At 38.1% G+C, this 18,772-nt stretch overlaps 2 protein-coding genes across 4 annotated transcripts in view; both read left to right on the top strand.

Moving 5' to 3' along the window:
• The window catches only part of LOC146463662 (AP-3 complex subunit delta-1-like), a 43,759-nt gene extending 40,078 nt beyond the window's left edge, over positions 1-3,681 (top strand). Inside the window, exons 45-46 of the mRNA XM_085084065.1 lie at positions 2,168-2,253; positions 2,768-3,681. Coding sequence (XP_084940191.1) covers positions 2,168-2,253; positions 2,768-2,860 — 179 coding nt within the window. The 3' untranslated portion in view covers positions 2,861-3,681. The remainder of the gene's footprint in view (positions 1-2,167; positions 2,254-2,767) is intronic.
• Positions 3,682-7,314: 3,633 nt separating this feature from the next.
• Positions 7,315-17,159, top strand: LOC146463661 (uncharacterized). 3 transcript variants are annotated; one of them, XM_085084077.1, is made up of 3 exons: positions 7,315-7,611; positions 15,360-15,510; positions 16,397-17,159. In XM_085084077.1, the coding sequence occupies exons 1-3, from the start codon at positions 7,573-7,575 to the stop codon at positions 16,792-16,794; spliced, it is 588 nt and encodes a 195-aa protein (XP_084940203.1). In that variant the 5' UTR covers positions 7,315-7,572; the 3' UTR covers positions 16,795-17,159. The 3 variants fall into 3 exon arrangements, with proteins under 3 accessions (XP_084940203.1, XP_084940201.1, XP_084940202.1); XM_085084075.1 differs by lacking the exon at positions 7,315-7,611 and adding an exon at positions 12,650-12,674; XM_085084076.1 differs by lacking the exon at positions 7,315-7,611 and adding an exon at positions 14,045-14,161.
• The last annotated feature ends 1,613 nt before the right edge of the window (positions 17,160-18,772 follow it).

Genomic DNA, 18,772 nt, shown 5'->3' with positions numbered 1-18,772 from the left:
CTCATTGGCCATGTTATAGTGAAGCAAATATACAGGTGTAAAAGGCGTATCACCGAACAGTTTGAAAATCAGATACCATTATGCAAATCAAGTATCCAAGGCTTCAATGTCACTAGCACTGTTGTGTTTAATTTTATTGATTTTCTTTCAAGATAGAGTAGAGATAATTCGAGTCTCAAGGCGAAATCGTTGACTTTGATCAGTCAGTGAAAGTTTTTTTTGAGTTATTTCCTGTGGTGTTGTTTATCATGCTGTACAAGGTGGTTAAACTTTTGAGTCTGTGGATGAAATCATAAAGTGTGACCATTCAAATGAAAGCTACTGAGCAGTACTTTCCTGTGGTGCTGTTTATTATGCTGTACAAGATGTTTCTAACGTTTGAGTCTCTGGATAAAATCCTAAAGTGTGACTATCCAAATGAAAGCTACTGAGCTGTACTTTCCTATAGTGCTGTTTATTATGCTGTACAAGGTGGTTCTAACTTTTCAACCTCTGGATGAAATCCTAAAGTGTGACCATTCAAATGAAAGCTACTGAGCAGTGCTTTCCTGTGGTGCTGTTTATTATGCTGTACAAGGTGGTTCTATCTTTTGAGTCTGTGGATGAAATCCTAAAGTGTGACCATTCAAATGAAAGCTACTGAACCATACTGCCCTGTGTTATTGTTTACTTTTCGGTCATAATGGAAAGTGATTTAAACTAATAGAAGGTAAAAGGTCGTGGAACGGACGTGACTACGTGTTGGAAAGGCTCCAGTATAGACGGATGTTGTTGCTATCTGCCACTGCTGGTATTAGTTATATTGAATTAGGTTCAATCTAAAGCTGACGTTAGTTATACCGTATTGCGGTACTATTCCGTTGTTTGAATGTCATTATATCGGAATGTTATGGATGTAAAAATAGAATATGAACACAAGGGGAAAATCTCGCGTTTCCTTCTTTTAGAATTAACGTTAGTCATGCTATTTTCCGTAGTGGTTCGTTTCAATTTCAGTATTTGAACGAGGAGGAAGTTCAGAGCACCATGTCGTTTACACGATAGTTAACGCTGCAAAACAGTCGGGTTTTTGTCTCTTGAAATTTAGAGGGAGAAGGGAATGGTAGATAGCGCGAACTCGCGAGGAGTAAAGCGCGGAAAGCGTGGATTCTCGCGCGTGAGCCTCACGAGAAAAGCGTATTTCTCTAGTCTCATTTTCATTTCCTCGCTCGAACGTTCCCTTCAAAGACAGCGCTTTGGTACGACTAACAACTCCAAAAATACGGACTGTTTTGCTGTGTAATTGTAATTTATTAGCTGATAAACAGAGAGACTTTCTTTCTTTGCCCCTGTTTAATTACGGAACACAAACACAAAGCTTGCTGGAACGAGAAACTGTTTTGGAACACGACGTTTTCACTACCGATGTTTCTCGCTCTCCCAAACTTCTACATGTGTCTCCTTTAATTGTATAGAAAAATGTGTCTTTTGTTTCGTTTCCGTTGCAAATTCACTCATGGCCAAAACTTTTATTTACCGTGTTTCCGCGAGAACAATTGCTTACTTGACTGTTTTCTGTATTGCAATATTTTTCATATAATCAAGCGCCAAGACAAACAAGTCTGATTTTGTCCTGCTTTCACGACATTGCATCACGCTATTTTGGGATGGGGTTCTTGTCACTTTAAAAATAAAATACGTGTACCAATGAAATGGCACCTGGATTTGTTTTTTACACAAATTGACATGAGGAGGCTAGGTTGAGGTTCACCTTGAATGGCCGCACTTTAGGATTTCATCCACAGACTCGCTCAAACGTAAGAACCACCTTGTATAGTATAATAAACAACACCACAGGAAAGTACTGCTCAGTAGCTTTCATTTGAATGGTCACACTGAGTCGAAAGTTTGAACCACTTTGTACAGCATAATAAATAGCACCACGGGAAAGTACTGCTCAGTAGAGAGTTTAAAGTCGGTTTTATTCTGTACAATATGCTAACCTGTTTTTGGATTGTTGAGTTGTTGATTTTGTAGTGAAAGGTGTTTTGGTTTTTTGTTCTTATTTTCCAAGGCGCAATATTGCAAAGTGCAGGAGTAATCTTAGAAAAGACCCGGAAAAAAAATACGTACTATCAAATGTATCATTTTTTGATACTTCACTGTATTGTGTCAATGCTATTTTCAGTGGTAGAGCAAGTGGACTCAAGTGCATCATTATACGCCAGCTCAATTCAAGGCCATCATCTTTGCGCGTTGGTCAAACAGTTGCCGGTATGTCAATATTAGCTATCATGCTTCTAGAATCTGGTATAGGCTTAACTGGTTACGGGATGGATCTTTTGCAGTCTATAATAGAAGCGTGTATAATGTGTCGTATCATACAGTTAGACGCTTTTCAGTAATATATCAAACACGAGGAAGAGTGTTTCCTCCGATTTCCAAACACCGAGAAGTAGGTAGATTTTTTTAATTTTTCAAGTTCCTTGTGAGTGGTAATGAGGAATCCTCAAGAGGGTATTTCAGTCTCTTTCAAAGCAATCTCCCCTTAGAAGCAATCTCCTGTAGCTCGGTGGAAGAGCATCCGAACTAGTTATCAGAAGCTCATAGGTTTTGCACCGCGGATTTTCTTTTTTCGAGTATGGCTCTGTCACTGCCTGAAAAGGAAATGCCTCTTTCAATCTGTACTTGTTGATAATTTCCTATTTTCTCTCCACCTATCTGGTTGAGGATACGTGTAATGCTGTAGAGAGAAAACAGTTGTTGATCAGGGTGTTTTCTTCCCCAGGATCACTCCGTGACCGTAGATGGCAAAAGCACGGACGCGTCTCTGGTCTCAAATGTTCTCGAGGAAGTGAAATTACTTCTACAAAGTCCGTGAAATTCTTGAATACTCGTTCATAGATCAATAAATTGAAGAGGACTGGATCTAGAGTGAAAGGGCGCTCTTCACCAGGCTCTTCCCGACACACGCAGCGGGGAGTTGCAGTGACCCAATTGACAAAGAAGAGGAGGTTGCGATTCCAAGGGACAAACTAAACTGATTTAATCCCGAGTTTTTAATGGTCCTCTCTCAAATTGAATGGTGGTGTTATGTAGCTGATTACAAGTAGAAGTTAGACGTTAGGTGTTTGAAAGTTTAGTTTGCACTGCAACCATGCTGTGTGCGCATTATAGTTCTTATAAGAATGCATGAAAGGAGAAGAGTAGAGAAGAGAATTTACCTTTTACTGTCATTAGTGGAAATTAAATTTTACAAAATATCATAAAACAAATCGTACCCTAAAAGTACTGCTCAAGAGCTTTCAATTGAATGGTCTAACTTCAGGATTTTATCCACGGACTTAAGATTTGGAACCACCCTGTACAGCGTAATAAACAGACCACGGGAAAGAACTGCTCAGTAGCTTTCATTTGAATGATCACACTTTAGGACTTTCTCAACAGACTCAAAAGTTAGAACCAACTTGTACAGCATATCAGTAAAAAGTACCGTTAATATTTGAGCTGTGACCGGCTTTAGGTTTTTTTGTCACACACTCTAACAACACTGGAATTGTACTTTGTAAGTCAGTTTTGCTCACGGGAGGGAAACGCTTCCAATTACGACTTGTGTCCAATGAACTTAAATTTGTTACATAACTGACGTGGAAAATAAAACATTGTAGAGTTTAGATTAGCCATTAAAAGCAAGACCCAGGGGTTCGGTTATCGTAGAATCCTTTAAAACAGAAGGGTTCTCCTTTTTACAACGTGACCTCATCCAAGAAGAGTTAAGAACAATTTTGTACCGATTCTCAACTGTAATTCCTGGTTAACCGCGGTCAAAGAATTAGAAACGTCCGTTAAAGATAAGGTTTTCAGTTTGAAAGCTCAAAGATGATAAGTTTTTGTGAATCTGTGAGTTGACTAAATCAATTTATGATTTACTAAAAAGTTTCAAGATTTTTAAAGTTAAGTATTTGGAGACTGATCGATCCTATGTGTCTGCTTTTGCTGTTTGAATACGCGAGATACTTCACTTCAAAAAAAATTGAAACTATGATAAAATGATTGAGTAAACTCTCAGACTCACCAAAAACATCATTTTTGAGCCCTCAAAAAGTAAGAACCTTATCTTTAATGGCTTTTCCTTGTCTTTTACGTTTAGCCGGTTAAAATTACCGGTAACTAAGTAGTACACGTGATCCAGACCAAACTTACTGTGAACTCCCTCGCAAGTCAGATTTCGTGTATAATTTTCCCCCTCCCCCCTCCCCAAGAAAATATCTTTACATTCACCAGGGGCTACAAAAAATCGGCAGCCCTCCGCTTTCTGTATGAGCGTCCTTCCTTCGTACGGCCAAACTCACAACACGAATTACTTCGAGTACTTGCTTTATAATTGCTGCATCAGTGCAAAACCAAAGTTATGGGAGCTGGGCTTGGAAATATGATAACAGATAGATGACCACTCGTGATAAACAATGCATGCTAAGGACTGATTCTTACGGGACAGAAGATGGTCGCTTATATGAAGAGTAAATAAGGGGTGATGCAATTCTCTTAAAAGACAATCACGTGACTGAAGAGTGATTCAAACGTGATTTTAAATTGAAATGGTCGCTTATGGGAGATTCCATAGTGTTTGGGCTGAACTGACTCAAACAAGCTTTCAGGAAAGTGGTCGCTTTATACACGGGTTTAACCAGTTTGCAGAAACCTCACCACAATCGTATACAATTTGACATGTTTTAGGCTTCAAATTTTATGCGACAGTCTATGCAAATGCATCGAAATGAACTCAAATATGTGGGAATTCCTCTGTGCATCCGCGACAAAATCAAAAGGCTTGTCGTAGCCAAACGTATTTTATAATTCTGACAATTAAATAGAAACCGGTCCTGAAACCATAGATAGCATTAAGAAAATAAATTTAACCTCAGTAGTCACATGTAATAGAAAGGAGTTTTCTGGATATGTTTTGGTTGCTCAGGTGACTCAAAAGAGTTCGTCATTTTTGCCAGCGTCATTTTTGATTGCGATTTGGCTCCTCAGTATTCGGATGGTAGGGACCTGGTGCCCACTTCCGGTAAGGAAACAGGAAGTTGGAAACGAGGATTAATACAACTTGTATGCCGTTGAATTCTGAAATAAAAACGTGCTTTCATTTTGGCATTCGTCAAGAAGGAATAAATTTAGTTGTTGTTTTTAATTTCGATAAGAATTTTTCGGTTCTATGGTAACCAATATATATATGCGTATTATTTCGCGCGTCGAAACAATCGTTTCGGTTTTAGATGTAATTTACCCTTTTTTTGTTTTGTTTATATTAATTGACAGTGAAACTAATGTCTCAGTTTTGGATGGCTATTTTGCCGGTTTGTAGTCGAAAGGAAAGTCGCAAAATCCAGCGATACACCTCATTGAGACGCGTCGGACAAGAATATATAGGACCAAGTAACATCATAAATGCAAATGAACTAAAAGCTCGTTTAATATTCAATTTGCATCCCGTTTTGATGTGATCGGAGCAACGGACGTATATAGCACCAGAAAACGCCTTGAGTCCTACTCCTTTGTTTCTCCAAAGAAACTCAGTAGGATGGAGTTCCGCATGGACCATCTAAAAACGTTTTCGGTGTTTTTGTGTCTCACTGTTTTATTTAGAGCCACGCGCGAAATTGTATCGTTCTTATTCTGACAAGTCCTCGCTGTCGACACTGAACCCGTTTTGAAATAGTTTCTTCGATGGTAAAAAAGATATTAATTTCGATTAAACCTAACTGGTGAAAAAGAAACTCTTATTGAAACCACCAGGTTTTCAAGCAATTGTGTAAAAAATCAGAGTAAATTAATAAGAGGGCATTAGCAAAAACTTTGTCAACCGAAGACCCATGCTGCACACAAAGATTTCGGGAAACCGTGCTTCAAAGACGCTGTTGTATCGGTTGACGTCATAGGATTCAGTATGAAGTGTTGTGGATAGAAAGCACTCCTGGTTGGAGAGGTCACATTATTTATTTTCCGGGAATGCTCGTTAGAAAAGGCCATCTTAAATATAAATGCTAGAATAATATTTACTAGGGATCAAGTTTGAAGATTATGGAAAGTAAACAATTCGGGATAAAAACAGTTCGGGATAAAAATATTTTAGCCTTTGTCATTGGTTGCTGTCAGTTTGACGTAAGTGTGGCACGCAAATGTCACATATAACACCTTCTGTGATTGGTTAGTTTCATTGTGATGGACAGCTGGTTAGCGGTAAATAGCTTATCTTTGGATGCTCAGAAAACCCTGTCGTCAAAGCATTCAATAACAAATTTGAAGGTTTTAAGCCGGCCAGGGATTCAACATGCAAGTCGAATGTGATGTAATAGTCTTTAGTCCCTGGAAAACTTAGCGAGAAAATCTATTATAAATAAGAGGTTCCCCAGGACCTCCTATTTCGTGAAAGATAACAATTAATGAGTCATTGGAAAAATATTTCGTGCGAATTAGTTTGTGGCAAGCACGTGGCTTCGTGCCGGCGAGGATATTATTGACAAGATTAAAAGTTTTGAACCCCTAGAGCAGTACGTTGATAGTCAAGACTTAACATTACCAATGAGCTTTCATTTGAATGGTGGTGACTGAACCTAGGGTTGCGTCGAATCTATAGTTATACCGTAGAGTAAATATGACAGCCATTTTTGTTAGCAAATGAAATTTAACGTGGGGGTTGGTTTAATTTGTAACGGATTTTTTTCTTCAGAATAAGATCATGATTTAAAGTTTTGTTTGTTTTATTTGGTAGAGAAAAGAGAGATTTTTTTTTCTGATTCCGTACAAGCAATTTTTCATCTTCCGTGCAAAGTGGCGTAAAAAATTCTATTTGTTTTGACGGGTAGTTAATTGAAAAAAAGAACCCCATTTTTTTTTTCAGATCTCGTTTACAGATCGTTTGTTTGCATAATTGTTCGCATGTTTGCCAGCCAATTGACTTTAGGAACAGCTTGACACCTTGGAGAGGTGTACAGGCAATTTTTTTTTCGTCCATTCTACACGAAAATATATAATATCACGAATTTTAAATTTCGCCGATACAGCTTTTTCTTGCCTTAGCTCTACGTTTTCCACAGATCGTATCTTCACTAAAAAAATCCAGCGAAAATGGCACAAAATTTAGTTGATTTAATTTCAGTCGAAACGAACAAACAAAACATCGGCTGAAAAATTAAAAAGGCCTGCAATTGTTTCCTATTGTCATTTAGTGAAAGCTCATTTAACCTGCGTGCAAAAATCGAGCCAAACAATCACCTGAAATGACATGTTATGACTTGCACAAAAGATTGAGAGAAACAATTTTCTAACCATGCTGTTTTATCTTTTCAGTCAGTTCTCCGGCACCGGTTCGCTTTTTAGGTTACGTTTCATGAAAACATTGAGCTAAAATTCCAGGAAATTTAAATCCCGCTGTATCGGTTGCAATAGTTGGGTTTCAAGCTCGACAAAGAATCGTTTGAACAAAGGTACTTGTCAATGAACTAAGAGTCACATGACTTGTTTGGTCAGGTACTTATTTGCACGCGAAGAAACTCGAGTCAGTTCTTCATAAACTTCGTTGGTTTCAAAATGCACCAGAGAGTTTTGGCAGTCTGCAAAGACAAGAGGGTAAGGTGATTTCCTTTTTTTATATACCATATTCTATGCAAGGCATTCATTTCTATAATTTTCTGGACCCAGAACCCGGTGGAAGGTCGCTCGATAGATTTGATTTGATAATCACGCTTCCTCAAATTCGAAATTTAGAACCACCTCGTACAGCTTAACAAACAGCACCATAGGAAAGTACTCTGCTCAATGTATTGCTCGCACTTCAAGATTACATACACAAACTCGAATGTTAAAACCACCTTGTACAGCATAATAAACAGCACCGCAGGAAAGTAATCCTCAGTAGCTTTCATTTCAATGGTCACACTTTAGGATTTCATCCACAGACTCAAAACTTGGAACCACCTTGTACAGCATAATAAACAGCACCACAGGAAAGTACTGCTCAGTAGCTTTCATTTGCGTGGTCATACTTTAGGATTTCGTCCACAGACCCTTAGGAAGAAAAGAAGGTATTTGGAGTTCAAGCTTAAAATTTAATTGGAGTAGTACTGTTTTTAAAATCAACATTTCTGTATTGGCTTTTCAATATTATTGTATCTTTGATTTGAATCATGAGCCTACCCGGTTTTGAGACCGGTATTTACTGAGATCTTGAGTGCAATCTTGAAGTTCACTGTTATTTTAGTACAAAGCTTACTGCAGTATTGGATTTTCATAAACAACACGTTTTCGCAGAGCTGGTACTGAGTACTCGTGCAAAATGTGCAAATTGAAACTGTAAAAAGCAGTCATTGAGTGACATCTACTATACTTGCAACTGAATTAATTAATACCTCGTATAACTTTACCGAACTTGTTTCAATTCATAATACTGTTAAACCGATTTCGAATGCTTAAAATTTTTTTCAAGCAAAAACAGCAATACACTTTAATTCTCCGCAGGAAAACGCGCATCTGGGCTTAACCTTGAGAAGGAAGTTGCGAAATACTGATTTGAATTTGGCCGCTGCGGTTAGCAACGAACCCTCGGCGAACAAACATGTTTCCTTGCACGGAAACTGAATAAAATTTTTAATAAACGTGACTTCGGGTTTTCGAAAACAAAAAGCATATTGATATTTGAACACAAATTGACACCATTAGTTATATTAAATCTGACAATTCTGCCGGACCGCCATCACGTACTCTTGCGCAGTTTTTTAAACTCAGTCTTTTATCCGTGCCATTTTAATATTTATTATGAATTTCTGCCCTGGATTAATTTCTTATGACTTAAGAATTTAAACAATACGCCTGGGGAAAAGCTAAATTTTTAAACTAAGGACATTTCCTGCTTTTTTCCCGAGCGTTTTAGAAGCACTATATGTCTAATACTCTTGTTTGGAATAAATTCGGAATGGGCATAAAGCTATATCATTTTCAATATCACTGATAGTCGACTGTCATTCTGCAGATAGTTTTACAGGACACCTACTCCTTCAGTGATCTGTTTTCAAAACGCAGTTCTTTCTTAGTTTTCGTGACTTTAGCCAAAATTCCCGGAGGAAACCCATTACAGTCAAGCAATGATATTTTCGTGATATAGTTAAATATTATGAAACATTATCCTATTTTCTTGTTCCTGTTATTTTCAAAGCACGCTTCAAGGCCAGCTTGACATCTTTTCCTAAGATCGTATAAATAGGTGGTTTACTGTTATTATATTTATTTTAAATAATAACATAGCAATTTTCACTACGTTCTGGACCTCTTTCCTGTTTGTTTACAGCAAAAGCTATTTTCGCCGAACCTTTAAAACAAAACAAAAAAACCAGCTTCTAAATCCTAAGTGTAAAATTTTAGAAAAATTTCGGTTCGTAAAAAGTCGAAACAAACTGCACCATGCATTGCAAAGTACTGCTCAGTAGCTTTCATTCATTGGTCTCACTTTAGGATTTCATCCACAGACTCAAAATTAGAACCACCTTGTACTGCTCATTAGCTTTCATTCCAATGGTCACACTTTAGGATTTCATCCACAAACTCAAAAGGTAGAACCACTTTGTACAGCATAATAAACAGCACCACATGAAAGTACTGCTCAGTAGCTTTTATTTGATTGGTCACACTTAAGGATTTCATCCACAAATTCAGAAGGTAGAACCACTTCGCACAGCATAATAAACAGCACTACAGGAAAGTACTGCTCAGTTCTGCCATTCTTTTGAATGCCCCAACTAGCCAACGACCCGTGATTCCTTGAGTTTAAAAGGAATAAATAAAAGCGAAATAAAAACAATCTGCCGTTTTAGACACAACGGTAGTTTAGACCGGCAGCTGAAAATATTGATTTATAACTATTAGCTGAGATCGTGCCCTTTTTGCTGAAACGGTTTATAAATACTTGACGTTTAAAAGTTTTTAAAAAGGCATTTTTCAAACATTGAATGACACTTCCTAATTCTGGGGGCGTACACTTGACTATCTGATCATGCGGAAAGGTAAAAGACCTTAGCTATAAACAAGCGATGTTTTTTCCCCACAGCAAGATGGTTTTTTCGAGTGGTTATTTTTTACGATCGGAAAAAATAGCGTCAGAATTTCGAAAAACAATTTAATGGACCAGAAAGAACCACAGCGAGGTGTTGTTATTTCGAAAACTTGTGATTTGACTTTGGCATTACGGAGTTCTATAGGGTACAGGCGAAGAAATTTCAATTTCTTACGAATCAATTATAACACTGTATTAAAATCATTCTCTTGAGGGCTAGCTGTTGCAAAATAACGCTGTAGTGATTTCATGTTTGGATAATTGGATCAGCGACCTAATTCCGTTTTGAGGGTGTCTATTTATTTAGATTTATGTCATCTTAGAATGAAAAAGGCAAAAAAAAAAAAAAAAAAATGACCGTGACAAAACTAGATAACAAACAACGGGGAACCAGGGAATTTTCGGCAACACAATTTACATGTAAACTGGTTTTAGGGATTCCGTAGCATGTGGCTAGCTAAGATGGTATTAAATTCAGCTGCTGTTTCTCGTAATCTTAATAGATAAGTTAAAATACTTGAAATCCTGAGATTACGACATTATAAACGCGTGGTTTAGCTAGTCACGTAGAACTGAGACAACGCCTTCTCCGGCACGAAAAACCGAACAAGATGAAAGATATACTTAGAGGACAATTAGCACCTTATAACATTAATACCGTTTGCATCAGAGTTTGGCTCAGTAGAATCTTGTTCGTATTTAACGTGTAAAAGTGAAAAGCAAGGGGGGATTATTAGTGTTTTGGGCGTGCACGACTTAGCAGTGATATTTTTCTCGAAGAGCGATCAAACAAATTCGTGCGAGTTAAGCCACTTCTTAAATTAGGCCGCGAAAAGTGGCCTTCAATTAAAAAATCACACATGCTCAATCCGTGTTTTAAGCAGACAGGTTTCTCCTCGTATTTGAGTGAGTTTCAGTTCATTAAAAGCTGAAAAAATTCCTGCACATCTATACACTTTACTGATACAACCGGCAAAGTTCTTTTCAGTGTTTAGTTATGTTTGTTTACATTAGTCACCTGTTGATAAATGAATTTAAAAATACTTACTGGTATATTTGTGAAAGATGCTTGAAAATTTTCTATTAATGTCGAGAAACAGCTGCGATTTCAATGACTTACAGCAATGCTTAACCTGAACTACTTTCAAGGCTTCGCAGAATAGGCCATTTTACAGTTGTGTGTTTAGTGACCTGGCATTGGATTGGAAGCGAGGCTGAGGGTGACCTTGTTTTGATACAGACCTCACTGCTTTTCATATGTAAATGCAAACTAGTTAGCATAAGAACAGCATGATCTACATATGAAAAGCAGTGAGGTTTGTATCAAAACAAGGTCACCCCCAGCCTCGCTTCCAATTCAACGCCAGGTCACTGAGCACACAGCTGTAAAATGGCCTATTCTGACCGACTCACGATGTTGCATTCTTTGTTTTTCAAAGACCTCTGTGAACTTCTCCTAAATTCAATCTCGTTGTTTTTTCTGTTTGTTTTGTGACAATAGCAGTGAAGTAATAAACTTCAAAATATCCGCTGTGGATTGTCTTGGGCGGAAAAGGGGGCAAGTTGAAAGCGAACACCGTTGCATAATAATTTATAATAATTTGTTGTGAAGAGAGGTTGAAGGTAGAATATTGTAGCATAGAGGCAGAGGTCAAAAGTTAAGGCTCTTGTTTCAGGCGGTGATAAGTCGGCCTTGAAAAGCGATCCAATTATTCGTGCAAGGGAAACCACTTCTTGAAAGTAAGTTCTTTGCTTCTCAAGGTTAATCAGTTAATGTGCAGTTTGATCCATAGAGTCAAGAGGCAGCTTTTGTGCTCGAAGTAAGCTGAAAATTGGCTGCCCACATGTAACATCCTACTGATACAATAGCCGGATAAAACGAAGTCCATTTGTATTTGCTAAAGACACAAAAACAATATTCAATTGGCCTCACTGTTTAGAAGTTTCATCTCCTATTATTTGGGCTTCTGACAATTAAATCAATGAGTCTTTGATCAGGCAAGAAACACGCTCATCAAAAAAAGTGCCAAAAACAAGCTTTTAATTCTTTGAACTCGATGATACGGTGCAGTGATACAGAATTCCAACGTTTGTAATATTGGATTATTGCTTGTTGTAGAAGGGTTTTTTTTTCTTTGTTTTTCAAGGGTTTTATCATGATCTTATTATGATTCAATGTTGCTTTTGTCTTTGGGCTGATCTGCTAAATAACAAAGATATGGTGTAATACGGCTACAAAACCATCATTTAGACAGGAAAAGGCAGGGCTTGGTTTACGAAGAGGCTTGTCGTGGGAGGAAAGAAGGTGTGCTCAAGCGAACAACAAGTCGATCATGTGATAAACATGATCAATTTTCACAACAAAGTTGTGACCTGCGGCTACTGTTTAAAAAAAGCAGCAGAGCAAATTGCTAGTTTTGAAATCAGCTCGAAAACAAATATGCTTGACGGAATCAGGGGCTCATCGAATGCTCCTTATTTGCGAGGGCGGAAGAATTTATACGCTTGCAAATCTTCATTCGATCAAGCGTACAGGGACTCGCGCGCACACTTCAACAAGTGGTTAACCAATTTCCTGCCAATGGAGGTATTTAAAAGTTATTTTTAATCTTATATTGGCGTTTATCCAGCATTCAGCATTTCAACAAGTTTTGACTTCTCTGATGAAAGTTTTTTTTGTACTGACATGGCAGAACATATCCTAAAAAATCCGTAAATCCCGCCATAATAAGTCTAATAAATCACCGTTTTTCGACTGTTTACAAACATCTCTGGCCACGAGACACGGACGTAAGCAAATCAAACGCAACAAAAACCTAATAATGACCAATATGGCAGATGAAAACAACATGGTACGTACGATAGGGACTGTGAAGTCTGTGATATTGAATTTATTTCCTTTTTAAATTCTTGTTTTGTGTATTTAATTTTGTTGTGGAAATTACATTGTACGTTCGGAGCGCTGAAACAAGCAACCGCCATTTTAAAAGTAACTTTTCTAAGGAACAAAATGGTTCGTACTTTTTGTTTTTTTTTAAATGTGATATTGAGTTTCATTTCCTTCGTGACTTCTTGTTTTCGTTCAGTGATTCGATTTCATTTCTTATGTTATTTGGCTGAATTGAACATTACTGTCGGAAGCTATACAAAAGCAAGCACAGCTGATTATAGCGGTTGTCAGTTTCTTGCACGTTTCGCGGTGAGCACCAACTAGCTTGACAAACAGTAAGGTCACTTGTGTCCAACAGCGTTGCAAATATGGACCCTGGAAGTTAAATAGTCTTGGTCACGTTCGCCTTCATCTCGGCAAGCACGTATGAGATATGGGCGAATACGTGATTGTAAACACGAAAACAACATTTCGCCTTGAAAAATACCAACAAAAAGCGCATTGAAACAAGCTCAGGCGATGAAAAGACCAAAGGAAGCTTTTCCATTGATTTTTAAAGTCTTTGATGAGGCGAAAAAACTTGACAAGACCGACTAAAGAATTAATTGAAGGAAATTTAATCTTGGTCACAATAGGTGACAGAAACAAGGCAGCATTGTATTCCGATCGACGAATCGGAGAGAAGATCAACATTTTATAATTATCTTTTTCACGCTTTGTGTTTTGCCTCACGCCACAATCACGAGTTGTCTTTGATTTAGTTGAACGGGTTGACAAAGGCCCTTTTTCTGCCTGTTTCTTTTGTTTCTGCTTCTTCATGAATATTCCAGGCCTTTCTTCTTTTGTAATACAAAAAAATCATTACCTAGACCTCGCTTGCAACCGTCATTTGGATCAAGGGCTTTATGTCAATGTTGTCAACAATCTTTTGTTAACTGGCCAATCAGAAGGCGAGATTAAAATGAGAACGTGCGAGGCGTGATATTGCACTGATTAGCTTTTCTCTGAAGTCTGACGTCACAGCGCTTGTCAAATCGCATAAAAACTTGACGGGCAAATAGATTTTCGTGCTTTATTGTGTGCACGGTCAGAGAGAAGGTTTACGAAAGCGGGGAGCGTTGTCTAACAAGCTGGTTTTGAACAAAATGTGCAAAGGAAACACATCGGTCTCTTTTACAAACTTGGTAAGTGCTTGTTTTCCGATGTCATTTTCAATTTAAATCCCTTCGGTTAAAGTTGCATTTCAAGCGAATCGTGTCGAACAAGAATCTCCTTTATATGGTGTTGTTTGTTTCGTAGTCGTCGACAGATCACGTCGGAGTTAAGTTAACCACCAAAATATTCACAAAAGCAAATTTCGCCTTTGAAGGCTTAGTGAATTTCCTCAGTTTGCGAGCACAGTTTTGACACGGAAAGATTTTGGAACTTTGCAACGCAAGCGATGATGAAATCGACCTCGAATAGCGCTTTGTTAGCAGTTTCGATTCGCAAAAATCGGTGCGCTTGCACTTTGTAAATTATTCGCACGTTTAGCAAGTTAGGAAGCTCCTTTGATTTCTGTAATCACTCGCGGACATGAATTCTTGTGTAGATTGTGCAATTCGAAGGTACAAAGACGTGAGCGGACTTTGTTTCGTGTAATTCTGCACGGAAGATAACTGAGCTGTCGATATGCGCGAGTGATGGACATCTGTGTTATTTGATAGATTCGTCCGTCCCTCTGAGAGAGATCTGTTGGATAACAGGATCATATTCCTAAAATAAAATTAAATCGGCATGGGTTTCAGGTTTCACTAAGAGATCTTTCTCCACGCGCGATTTCGATTTCGGATCTTCGCGAGCAAGGATCTGTACACGAAGGTCTTCAAATATTCTGAAATATCACGAAGTGTCGAGGCATCGATCTCCGCTCTTTCATAGCCTGTAGCGCTAGAGGTTTGTAACCTTTCTTGTTGCGGTCGCTGTGGATGATTTTGCTCTGCAAAAAACATCGCTTCAACTATTAGATACGGTTTCTAGAAAAAAAATTTTCACTGCAACGGACGTGACCGATTTTCTGACAAATACTAAATTATTAACACCAGCTATGCAGTGTTTGTCAAAGCTAAGGCTTTAAACAAGTCGGGTGCTAAAATCGCAGAAATGTTGTTTTCGGTTTTCCCGTGATCTCGTTTTTATTGCAAGAGTAGCATTCCGTTCCGTGTAAGATTTATTTTTAAAAGGCCCTGTAAGCACCTCTTTTCGCACGTCAGAATCTCGTGATGGTCTTGTCGAAGTCATAAATTCATGATGCAATGTTTCTAATAGCTTGCAGTTTTCATGAGCATATAAATGTCTTCTGATCGTTGCTTAGTTAAAGTATTTTTTTGTCCTTTGTTGCAGAGTTGGGATTCTTCACCGCAGAACTCAAGAGCTCCAAACAGCATGAAGATTGTTTTGTTCGCCGATTTTGCTTCCAGTAATCACGGCCTTAACCAGGCGCAATATATGCTAAAACAACTTTGTAACGAGGGACATCAAATCACGCTTTTCGGTAAGTTGAAATTCATTTGTGCTAAACAATCGTTTTTATTTTCGGTTTCAGAGGGAAAAACCCCAACCGGGAAAAAATAAATTGTTGAATGTTGGTCTTCGATAAACAATTTTGCTTTGGTAATCAAGTTCGCAATGTTTTCTTTGCATCTGAGAAATATGGACTGAAACAGGGATTAGTCAAGTCTCGCCAATGCGCCATGCTAAATGTGAAGAAAAATTTTGTAATTGGAGGCTTTGTAATGTCTTTAAATAACACCCTGAATCCGTCATCTGCTTGCCGCAACTTGTTTGTCGGTTTAATTACACAAAAGAAAAAGATTTGCAATTTAAATTTATTGAAATGAGCGGCGAGCACTTGTGATAAAGAACACCTCGCATTTTATTTTACCACCGCAAAAGTGATATCCATTACCTTTTCGATTTCTCCGAGCTCGTAATAGAATTCATGGTAGTTGTTTTCTATCCCTGTAAAATATTTTGCCGTTTCTGAAATGGATCCGGTTCGTTGCCTTGTTAAGCAGATGTGGCAGGTTTACATTTTCCATCTCAACGACTTGTAGTTGCCAAGCAAATATGATATTGCGGAATAGTTTCATAAAAGGAAATGTCCAAATCTTCATGGCTTTGCTATTTATTTGATTTTCCTGGAGTGAAATGTTGTTTTTCTCGCGTTTTACCTTGTTTTTTGGGCTTAGCGGATAATATCAAATAAAGGTTCTTTGTCTGCCACGTATTGTTAAAACCGGAAGTGCTCTTAGCTTCTCAGTGAAATTACTTTGTATTTGACTTCCGGTAACAATACAGTCATGACCTGGTCACGTGGACATGATAAATATTGTGATGTTGCTCATTTCTAACATTGACTTTTGATTTTTCCTTTCCAGAATGTGCTAATGTCAGCGTACCGTTACTGATGTATGAAGACACCCAAGCATGCCTTTGCCAAGTATTTGAGGAGCCTCTGAAAGTATTGGAACGGAAAGTTAAGGAGGCTGATGCGTTTCTACTAGTTACGGATAAGTCGGGATTCCAGATCCCCCCTTCGCTTGTAACAGTGAAACACCACTTCACAGGAAACAATTTCACCTGGAGGCCGTATGGGGTGCAGTGTGTGCTTCTTGGCGGATCTGTACACAGTCGAAAGGTCGCCATGCGTCTGCGAGTACTTTTAGAAGGGTCAGACTACCCTTACATGTCGGGTGTCCTCCCACGGCGGTGTTCATGGACAGAAATGTATGCAGTGGATCCAAGTCTTGAAACACCTGGACCCTGCGTACTTTAAAAGCTTGAAGCAATCTTGAACTCAGACTGATTTTTTTTCGCGCATTACCTGTTCATTGTTTATACATTAGCCTAAGCTAAAGCTTGCTTTGTCAAAATTTTTCAAAAGTTTTGTGGTCGTAAGCCGAAAGGTTAGGTGTTTTCCTCGTTCACTAAAAATAATTGCCTCCTCATTTGTTCTTGTTATCCATAGACATTCATAGAATGAAAAAAAATGTCCAAAAAAATGTGTAAAAAATGTTTAATTTTCCAAGTTTTGGGTTTTGTATATAATATTTGACAATGTAAATTATGCCATATTGGCATGTATTGTATAGAGAGTTTTATTGAAGGATGTAAATAAAAAAGACTAGATTTTGTAATCAATTTCCCAGTAATGAGAAATGGGTGGGGTCAAGATATGAGTGGGTGAGTCAGTGTGGGCGATGGGCGATAAAGGAAAAATAGAAGATGCTAAAAATGGCCCTTGTATAAATGTTTCTTCTGCATGAAATGCTTTGGCAAAAATGTATTTTCCTTCTTGTGATTTTACGCTCATCGGAACAACTTTTGACTGTTTCTTTTCTTTTGGAACTTGAATTTTCAAGTGCTTATTGAATACCTCGTTGATTCAGTAGAATTGAGGAGAAATGAAAAGAGATAGTGAAAACATTTTTGCAAATTTTTATGACACTAAGTAATTGAGAAGTCGGAAAATTTATTTTTGGCAAGCTACAAAGGTTGCAAAAGATAATGTTCTTTTCTGTGGCTTCATCCCTGGCTTAGCGCCAAAGGATTGGGTGTGTGGGATAGGATGACTAACCGAATAATAGTTTTTTTTTTGCTTGATTGAAACAATGTTTCTGCCTTTTGTCACAGTATTCAGAGTAGTGGAAAGACAGCTTGCAGAAACTTCCTGCTTTTTAAGATGTCCAGACTCTGTCTTTGCCGGGTGTCTGGGCCCAGGTGTATTTATTTGTTTATTTTTGAGACTGGTATGACTAGCTTGCCGCAGGAATTTTTTAACCCTTTAAGCCCTAGCAGTGATCATCATCAAATTTTTCCTTGTAATATTAATGTGTATTGAGCCACTGCGGTCACCCAAGGTGAATATTTTTGATATAATTTTTAATAACTTAAAGCCTTAAACAGCCAGTGATCATCATCAAATTTCTTCTTGTAATATACTGATTCAACCCCTCCCGGTCACCCAAGGTGAATTATCTTGATATTTTTATAACTTTAAGCCCAAACAGTGCAGTGATCGTCATCAAATTTCTCGTTGTAATATAAATGCTTATTCAACCCCTGCCGGTCACCCAAGGTGAATTATCTTGATATTTTAATAACTTCTCCCCAGTACTTTTATAAGAAAAGTATGGGACAAGTGGGAGAATTTGTTCTTTGAAATCAGGGGTCAGAGAGTTAAAATTCTCATCCTAATAGCCAGCAGGATTGCAAGTATGGTATCCATCAAGAACTGTGATGGTCGCAGAGTGTGGTACTCCACATTTGTTGAACCACACGTGGTGTTGTTTACCGCACGAACTCCACTCACTACCTGGAAATGAATTGGCTCCTATCAATATATTGTTCCCCTCTAGCTCTCAAAACTACGCTTATTGACCAGATTCAAAATTGTAGCCTGTAATTCTTCCTCTTATTATTGCGTATTCAAGTTCTATGCTTACCGAAAGCGCCACGTTCTCTGCATGAAGTCCAAAGAAATTACTTTTTCCGCTTCTGCTATTTTTAGACTGGGTGTTAGGCAATTCGGAAAGTTGTTTTTAGAAACTTCGAGTCGCACCTAGCACATTCGTGATACTCAAATTGCGCACTGAAGGAAAACTTGCGTAAGAAGATAAATTTAAGCACGGATCAGTCTACTACTGGCCCCTTTAACATAATGAGAAGAAAACAGGAGCCGATGGAAGAAAATCAAATTTAACCGCACCGGAAGTAGTCTGCAAATGATAATTATGGTCAATAATCACACCATC

The sequence above is a fragment of the Pavona decussata genome, unplaced genomic scaffold, assembly GCF_977016875.1.
Source record: "Pavona decussata unplaced genomic scaffold, jaPavDecu1.1 SCAFFOLD_175, whole genome shotgun sequence".
Lineage (NCBI taxonomy): Eukaryota > Metazoa > Cnidaria > Anthozoa > Scleractinia > Agariciidae > Pavona > Pavona decussata.
Note: the sequence above shows the minus strand (reverse complement) of the source record. Positions and strands in the feature narration are given on the sequence as shown.